The 9,821-nt window shown below is 41.2% G+C and overlaps 1 protein-coding gene across 1 annotated transcript in view; it reads right to left on the reverse strand.

Annotated features, from left to right (window-relative positions):
- Window positions 1-9,821, reverse strand: part of LOC104166223 (EH domain-binding protein 1-like) — an 82,060-nt gene that overhangs the window by 60,967 nt on the left and 11,272 nt on the right. The window contains exons 2-3 of the mRNA XM_009706082.1: window positions 4,510-4,744; window positions 2,843-2,982 (exon numbers count right to left, since the gene is read on the reverse strand). Of these exons, the coding sequence (XP_009704384.1) occupies window positions 2,843-2,982; window positions 4,510-4,744 (375 nt within the window). The remainder of the gene's footprint in view (window positions 1-2,842; window positions 2,983-4,509; window positions 4,745-9,821) is intronic.

Consider the following 9,821-nt stretch of genomic DNA (forward strand, 5'->3'; position numbering starts at 1 on the left):
TTGAGCGAGCGGCTGGGTGGGGCTGATCTGCCAGCTGGGGTTAAACCACAATATTCTCCTAGTGGCAGATATATTTGTTCATCTATAAAACTGTTCACTTTAGGCCCAATAAAAAAAAAATTAACTTCTGTACACTGCAAAAAGGAACAGTGTCTGCAATAAAGATTGCAGCAGCTCTTGCAGCTGTGGCTTGAGAATGACAACGTTTCAGTCATCAAGTCATCCAACGTTTCTGTGAGAAGACCTTGAGTCAAAAGTAGGATAATAATACCTTCTGGTTTACTGCTTGCTCTTTACTTTTTCAAAGCTCGCTTACAAACATTAACCATGTAATACTCCCATCGTTCCCATCAAGTAGTTATAGCCAGTACCCTCATTTTACAGTTGGGAAAACAGGCGCACTGAGGAGAAGTGATTTGCCGTGGGGGACTCTGAGTCAGCAAAGGCATTCCAGTTCGCTCGGCTGCCAACACCCTAAACGCGGCAACAGATCAGAAAATGTTGGTAGCAGCAAGCTTTCAAAAGGGTTATGTAACTTCCTCAATTCACTTTATGGGATTCCGTGAACACCATTATTTTTGAAAGAAATTTTAGAAAGAGTACTTCACTACATCAGTTTTGTTCCATTTCCTTCTTCTATATTTCTTCCTATTTTTCTACAATGATTCGTACCTCTTTCTCCCTTGGTTCCTCAGCTCTCCTCCTTGTGTTTTATTAGTTTTTCCCATTCATTATATTTATTACAGGAGTCACTCCAACTGCCAATGAAATCAGTCTTGAACACATGTTGAAATAGACACTTTACATTTTATTTATTAATGTTTACTTACTGCCCTATGTTTTACGTTCTCCCCTTTGCCTGGGAAACTGCGTGCACTCACTCTCCTTCAACATCCCTCTCATCCCTCCCCATGTCTAACATGGGAAACGTTAACCAGGCTAACAAAGCAACTCAGCTGTTGTAGCCAACACAAGAAGATAAAGTCCAAGGCTGACCTTTCCCTCCCTTAGGTTCCCTTAACGATGCATCTACAAAAACCCCAAACCAACCCTCCCATCTTGCATCACTAGAAAACAGTATCAGAGCAGGCTGAACAACGAGCAGATATAGTGTAGTTCAGAAGTATTTATTGCTTCTGCCTTTCAAGTAGGTAATTTTTGCTTAGAAGAGATAATTTTGGCCTTTAGACCAACAGATGGAAAAGCTGAAATGCCACTAAAACCACCCGAGCTAGGATCTTGTGTTACACATCAGAGAGCGCAGCCTTCCCCATCTATCTCCAGGGATGTTCACTACACAGCCAAAGGACAGTGGACAGACTAGTCTAACCTACATCGGCTTTTTGCTTGTTCAGGAATCGTTTGTTGGCTTGTTTAGATGCTGAACGCCACAAAATCAATAAAGTTGAGGAGGAAGACCTGCTGCTTTTCAACTACTGTCCTTCTGCACATGGGGTTTCCATAGCAGTCCTCCGTGCAAGTGCACTATCTAGGCTTATCTTAATAAAACACTTCTGCACAATACTTTACACAGACTTTATGAAGCCTCTCCTTTATGTGCTCTGCTCTTCTCTGTGATTATCGGATGGCCTGGTGAATATGTCAGGTTCTGTTTGCTGTTCTGACCCACACCGGAATTATTCTGGTTACGTTGAGAAAGGAGAAGACGACCTTGCAGAATGATTTCAGTGTGACCAGACTGGTATATCTCTGCTCCCCGACCAAGAATACATTATGTCTGTGTCTCCAATATTTCATTCTGGACTTTCCAATCTGCTCCGTGACAGACACATACAGTGTAAGTAGAGATTTGGTCAGGGTACAAAATGTTTAACTGAATATGTAAAGCATAGAGAAAATATATTTGCATCCTTTCACAATACTAAATATAACTAAGTAATAACTGCTTCAGGCTGAACCTTTCGATTGCAATGAAGCTCAAAAAGAAGTGATGAAAATTATATTTCATAACACCGAACCGACGTTCCTCTGGATTTTCAAGAGCAGATTTGACAACTCACTTCTCTGCTGGGGATGCTCTTCTCCACCTTAGAGGATCCCTTTATTTCAACAGACATTTTTAAAGAGCACCGGCAGGCATGAAGGGTGGCACGAGAAGTTAATTTGACTTTTCCTGATTCTTTTACACTAAGAGTTCCTACAGAACTCATCTGGAGCAGTACTACATAATGATGTCCACCAACAGTTTAACAGCATCACATTCTGATCCGACTTGCATTGATTAGTTTGGCTATCCTGGACACACTACACATTTTCATCAGCAATTCAAATGTGGTTATCCTATCTCACTTCAAACAACCTTACGATCAAATTCCGTTAAAGTCCTTTAACAGCCTCCTGATTTCATTTCCACAAGACCCCCCCGACCAAAAGGTAAAAGTATGTTGCCTGGAATTACTACGTTATTGAGCAGAACCTCAGCACCTACCCAGAGCAGACCTCATTTCACAGTTATTCTCACAAACTGCCTTCATTATCTCACTTCAGCTCATCCTCTTGTTTTCTCGCTCACTGACCCTTTCCCTCCATCTTTTTACTCTTCTGCTCACACTGGTTCTTTGCTTCCCTAAAATGCTACCTACTTAGTGCACTCTCTCCTAAAAACAGGACACACACCCACACCAATCAATGCTCTTAAATTCACAAATATTAAACTTCGTTGAGTTATGGATGGGTCCCTCCAATCAAACTATCCTGAGTTTTGTTTTGGTTGGGATTTTTTTACAGTTACATACAAATATAGCATAAGGATAAAATCCATGGAACACAGCTGGCAATTAGCAAAGGAACTATATTTTACCACCCCTGTGGCAAAACCAACCTGTAATTTTGGCAGCCTTTTCCTCTTGATTCACCCTGTTTTCCTCATCTTCTTCATTGTCTTCCTCAAAGTCATCCAGATTTCCAATATCAGCTTGTTTCATACTCATCAAACTAGCCAGGCTTTGCATGTCTTCATCCCTAAATAACAAATTTCAAACTAGGCATTAGAATGCAGCCTGTTAATACCACATCTGATACTACTGCATTACTAAAAATCCTTTAAATATTTTTATACTTTCTTTTCTTCAGGGAGGTCTCTGATCTCAGATCTGATCTTGAATATAGGGAAAAAAAAACAAAATGAATACACTCACGTATATTAATTTCTGAAGGAAAAGTTTTCAATGAACAAAATTCTAGAGGGTAAAAGCAGTGCTGCCTTGCATTAAGAGTCATTTTAACAACTGCTTCTTAAAATTTTAAACCAGTCCAGAAATGCTAGTAAACACTTATCTGATCTTCTTTGCTTAAAGTGAAAATGCTTGGTCAGCCCTACTGTCCATGTGCTGCACGTGACGCCTATCGCTACAGTCATTCGCAACTCCTGATGCTGTTACAGGAATTAAAATCCCTTTTCTAAATATCTGAATTCATTAACCAGATATAAAACCGTTACATATCAATGGCCAATTTAAATTCTTATTTGACTTTATCACGTATATATCTATCTTTCACACAACTGTACATTTCATGTCAAACATATGCTTGACGAAAAGACAACAGCAGGCAAAGATTCAGAGAAATGGATGTTCTACGTTTGTTTCATTAAAAACCCAAAGATTTTTGAAGTACATTATGTCATTCTTGAAGCAACAGCAGTCTTACCTCTTCTAAAACCATTTCAATAGGTAAACTGTTAGCATTTTGAAGGGAAAAAGAAATTTAAAATGAGGTAAGAGAACCACTAGAGCAGTAGTCTCCCCATCTACCTCTTTGTTCTGCCATTCTCACACTCCCATATTCTAGAGACAGAAAGGAAAAGCAAAACAGGATGGGTGACAAACGATCCATCCTCCAGCCACATGAAGTCGTCAGCCTCTGACATCTTGAATCTGACAGAAATTGCAGGCGAGGTTATAGGATCTGCAAAACCAATCTGCATCCTCTGCCCTCCAAAGGCTGTGGAAGCAAGGGACAGAGCCGAGCGCGTGAGTAGGGGGAGCGTTAATCAGCGCCCAACTGAACTCTTCGCAGGATGGTCTCGTCTTCAGCCCAAAATCTTACTTGTGACTCCACCCTCTCTCACCTTGCAACTGGCTTTGTCCTTCTTTCATTCTTTGTGAAATATAAATAGGTGAAATAGAAGTAAGTTCTCCCTCCCACGTTTCCCCTGCAGTCTGCTAAGGGTACTGTCGGATGAACACGCACATGCACACAAACGTATGCTCCTGCTGATTTCAGACCTGCAGATATTTTTAAGCTCCTGTTATTTATAATGGTAGAGGACAAGCCATTTGTCTCGGAAAAGCACACTAAAATCAAAGAAATTACTTTTGCTCAGCTAAGAAACTAAGTATGGCAGGAATGATAGGTATGCTGAAGGAGACTCTCAAATTCTGCCACTCTATACAGAAAGAGCTCTTTATCCAAAGAATCCTTTGAAAAGCAACACAAAGCAGGCTATCTGGTTAAAAAAAACCCAACCAAACAACAACAACAACTTACGTGGCTTTTCCTTCCCTCAGGAAAATACAAGACAACGAGAACTGCAGTGTGGCAGATACCACTTTCTTAGACAAAGGCTTGAATTTTAACTTGACATCTGTCTGTGTAGGCATGGGGCTTGCATATTGCTTCATGTTGATGCTGCTGGTGGCAAGCGCTTTTCTGCGTCCAGAAGGAGATTCCTGAAAGCAAAGGACAAACGAAACTAGTGTAAAAGGTGCTGTTACACCAAAACCTGCCCATGCACAAAACAAAAAATACACTTACTAAATCTGCATCATTCTTCTTTCAAGTACCCAGGCAGCAGGGGTTGCTATGGTCCTTTCTAGAGACAGAAACCCATTTCTTAAACTAGGTCAGCCACTAATGGTGGCTCTTTGAACGCTTGCTTAGTGCAATGGGGAAAAAAAAAAGGTTATCCGTTGTGATTAGTGGTCTGCCCTATGGGATCCTAGGTCTTTAATGGCTTGAGCTTGTAGCAGCATCCACAGCACACATCCATTTAAGCAAGTGGGAATACACCTCCATTCCTTCTGATAGCAAACTGGACTAGTTTTGTCCAAACTTGGATAGTCCTGAACTAAGACTTCCCACCTATGGAAGATATGGGTTTCAATTATGCATGTGTTTCTTTACATAACGGTATGAGGCCATCAAGTTAATATTTTGAACTGCTATCTGTGTTCAATGCTCAAATATAATGCCTGAATATTTTCCAAAGCAATGATACTTCTCACTAGTGTTGTACACGTACTATCAAGAGTGACAGGTTTCTGAAATTAAGGTTGACAATGCTTCCAAAAATATTGATAAAAATTTTGCAAGGAAAAAATGAAAAGCAAGAAAAGAGAAAGATAAAAGCCTAAGTTGTATTTCAAGATAAAGGTGGCATTCACAGTTTAACAATTCAGACAAATTAATCTAAAACGCATCGAAGAACCTACTCTCCTGTTCCATCTAACATCAGCATCAGCAGCAAAGGAAGGATTATATGTAATAAGGCTTCAGTAACAAAAATAAAACAAAAAAGCCCTGCTGTTAACTCTTTTGAAAAGTGTTCTCACAATAAGACTACATTTTACTGCAGTTGACAATTTGTGTTGAATAAAGAATACTAATTCAATCAAAACATTCAAGCATCCTTTTTCAAAGTACTTGACATTTCTGCCCAGTAGAATAAGTCAGAATGTAATATGTCATCCCCAAAGAATACCTTGTTTAAAAAACTAGCCTTATCTGTCAGATTATGCACAGCAATATTATACAGAACTATTAGTGCATGTAGATGCCTTATGAATGAATTTCAAAAATGCATCAAACACTTGAGAAGGATTTAGGCCCTCTCAGAAGAAATACTTAAGAATATGCAAATACTCTCAACTGAATCAAGTTGAACAGATGCGACTACCACAAACAATACGAGTGCTCTTTCCCCGGCCACGACTGTCAATCAAAGAGCAAGATTAAGGCCCAAGGTTCTGACAATGTGTAAAATGGAAAGTACGATCAGGGAGTTCCAATTATTACACAGATATGAACAACAATAATCTGTTATTGTACCGTACCTCTAGAATAACTAAACATTACAACTCATTATGCCGAACGCAAGATTTACTGTGGCACCTGTTCAGAAAGCAATGAGAGACACGGTCCTCCTTCTTCGCGTGTTCTCCAGGTAAATGTACATAAGCAGTTTGCATCTTAACAGCAACTTGTTTCATAAAGCTAAATTTTCAATATTCGTACTATGGCGTAAAAATGGTGGTCAAGGTGAACAGACAGAAAGTTTGCTTAAATCTCTTCCAGTTTTTTTTTTTACGTATCTTTAGAAAAAACTGGCATACATAATAATGTGGTGTGCAAGTATTTATGCAACCGGCGTGGTAAAATACTTGCCGATGCGAGTGCACATACTGTTCTGGCAAACGGAACAGGGGCAACCAGAAACTAAAAAGTAACTTGGAGCTACATGGAGAGGACAAGGGAGCAATGGGTACAAGTTGGACCAGGAGGTTTCATCTCGATACAAGACGGACCTTTTTTATAGGAACAACAATCAATCACTGGAACAGCCTCCTCAGGGATGTGGCAGAGTCACTTATCACACAAATTTCTGTCTTTTCAGTAACGTAACCATGCATCGTTCTCTTCCACAACACTGATGCCTCTGAAGGGTGTCAGACACCCCAAAAGCTACTATATAGTAAGTGCTACCCTTACTTAAAGGGTCCCTTATGTAAAGGATCCACATAGCCTCATCTCTTTTGACACAGAGAACACGAAGCAATGCTGTGAACCACTAGCCTTTTCCAGGAATCGTCCCCATCCTTCCCTACCAAGGCAGACCTTTCACAGCAAACAGGGCCAAAATGCTCTGACAAAGGAGCCAAGACCAGATTATCTGTGCCACAGGTGTAAAACAAACAGCCCACTTTTACTCGGAAGATGATGATCACAGTCAGTCACGTCGCTCTATTAAACAGTGCCCAACTCTCTTCCGAATGAAGCAAGTCAAAAGATTAACACCTTCACAGGCAAGGTCTGAACTCAGACTCTTAATTTAAAGGAGACCCAAATAATGCAATGATGCAAATTTCATGCAGCCCTCTTTCCTTAAAAACGTATTTTTAATGACCTTGTGTCCTGTAATTACCAGCTGCCTGACAGGTCTTCTTCAAGGTTAATATAAGAAGTGCAAATAAGTAAAGAACCAGCTTTGTATTTTCTGTTAAACGGGCTTCACACTTCCAGAGCTACACAGAATCAAAACACTGGCCAGGTTTTGTTCACGGGGTGTAATCCTCCGGGTTCTCTGGGCCGGGGCAAGGGTCCCCGCACCGCAAACAGCAGAAGGCCCTGCACCTCTCCCCACCCGCGTGCCCATACAGACCTCCAGCCCCGAGACGCCCGCGCTCTCCTTCCGACGCACACGCAGTGCGAGCGGGCAGTGAAACATCACCATTCAGCAGAAACTAGATCAAAAAGTACTGCAGTTCTTAATTATTGAGATACTAAATGGTCACTCTTTAATAGAAATATATTGAGTAATGCGTAAGCACTGTACAAACATTATCCAAAAAAAGCCCTAACTGGGGAAGACAGCAAGTTTCCTAATTGGATATTGTTATTTTGTCAAAAGAAACAACGAGGTTTGACTGTCTTTCTCCCAGAAAAGGAAGATGTACAGGATAATATTTTTCAGAGGCTGTCTTTTCACATTTTATAAAAGCGAACGCCAAAAAGCCCACAAAGATATGCAGATTTTAGAGGAGCATTCTGCTGCACACTTGGGCATAAAATAATTAGACAAAGCAATTTTTCTCGCTGTAAAAACCCATTGAGAGGAACAAGTTTGGAGGATTTTGCTTTCCTTTCACTTCAGAATTAAACGGAGAGCGTTTCGAAGGAAAGCCGTCCTCTGGCACAAACCCCACCGCCGCTACGGCCACCACACCCGGCAGGAGCGGAGACGGGGCAGGCGCGCGGAAAAAAAGCCCCGGGCGGTGGAGCCCAGCCCCGCCAGCACCATCTTGCTTAGATGAAAAGATCACTGCTTCACTGGCAGAGCAAAATGGATCACTACAGAATTTAATTTGTGAGAGTATACAGCAATTAAATGCTAACAGACAAGCTACAGGGAGCTCTCTCAACTGGAGAGAGTAAATTAGAAACTATGTCAGTTAAAATAATTTAGACAGTCGGATGGGAGATTTGGAGGACCGAATGCAGGCAGCACGATCTGGGCTGAAAACTTGTTTAAAAGCAAATAATGGTTCAAGGTATCCAGAACATTATTAGGAGTTATGATGCATTTGAATGGAGAATTTAGTGTTTAAAAAATTCTGCCCATACCAGAAAAGTCTGAGCCCTAGACATGAGGACTAGGAAGGAAATAATAATAATAAAAAAATCTATCTATATAAATGTTGAAACAGCTACACTTGAATATATTAATATATATTTGTGATGCTCATGAAGTGACCCTTGTCCTTGACAGAACCAGAGCTCTTGGGTTACATTATTTATCATATTGGTAATATCTTAGGTTTAGGCTAAAAGGCTACTTCAAAACCACCAACATGATGCTTTCCATAGCACATCTAGACTGATGAATCGCTACACTGGAAGCACACCACACCGTTTCTCATTTTCAGTAAAGCAAAGAGAAAATACGACATGCCACTACAGCTACTGTCTTCTTATGGTCTGCTTTTAGGCCAGCCCCACGAGCTTTCACCAGCACCCTGAGAGACGGAGCTGTGTACCGAAAGGTTCCTTCTGACCAAGATCATACCCACGGGTGTGCTCACGCAGCCTGCTCTGGGTAACAACAGACCGTCCATCTTCACACACTAATCCTTTGCCTTCACAGACTCTGGAAATCTCCGAAGATTAACATCAGGTAGGAAGTTTAGAAAGCGAAATGATACCTAATAAATTGAGGCAATTCATCTACACTATGCAAACTACCACCAAGAAAATTTGGAGGTCCTGTTTTGTTAACAAAAACACTATTAAGCTTTTTAGGCAGCCACTGGACAGATGGCAAAAACTGTGCACAACCAAAATTTTAGTCAAGCGATTTATTAATAGACCATGCGTATGAGATAGGTATCCCCTTCTAAAGTGGGCTTGATGCTTACGAAGGGCAACAGAGAAAGGTTTACAGGTGAGTTGGACAATTTTAGTAAGTAGCAGAGAACTATTGAACCCTGAAATACTCTGCAAAGGACGTGGGTAACTGCTTTACGTGTCCATTTAAAAAGTCCTTTTTGCTTTCTCCTTTGGACTGTTTAGTAAAACAGGAACACGTCCTGAACACCCACAGAAGGATGCAATGTGATGGATAACTGATGTTGAGAAACATTTGCTCTAGCATTTGTAGCCTTTTTCCTCCTTGCTCTGTCTGATCGCTTCCTCTCGAGATGCTGTGCAAGTTTCTTTTTCCGTTAGTGACAAGATTAAGTTTACTCTTAGATGTCTTTGGTCACCTGCTAAGCTCTGTCTGTCCTTATGCTCTATGCAAATGCTACGGTAGCTTTGTAAATACATGAAGTTTTGCTTGTGTTTGCAGAGCTACAGCTTGTGTTGTACCCCTCAGGAGCCCTGGAATACTTGACTATCCTGTGCCACTTGGCAGCGACAAAAATCCCATCCTTTCCTGCAATGCCTAGATCCCAACGCCCCAATATTGTCCGGTATTCCGCTCCCCTCTCGCAGCCGTTTGCTCTCTGCTGTCGGGATCACGGCACGGTAGGGACCACCTGCTCCTCTCCGGGCCCCAAAGGCTACACAGCCACTTACGTGATCAC

The sequence above is a fragment of the Cariama cristata genome, unplaced genomic scaffold (assembly GCF_000690535.1).
Source record: "Cariama cristata isolate BGI_N322 unplaced genomic scaffold, ASM69053v1 scaffold10028, whole genome shotgun sequence".
In the NCBI taxonomy this organism is placed as follows: Eukaryota; Metazoa; Chordata; class Aves; order Cariamiformes; family Cariamidae; genus Cariama; species Cariama cristata.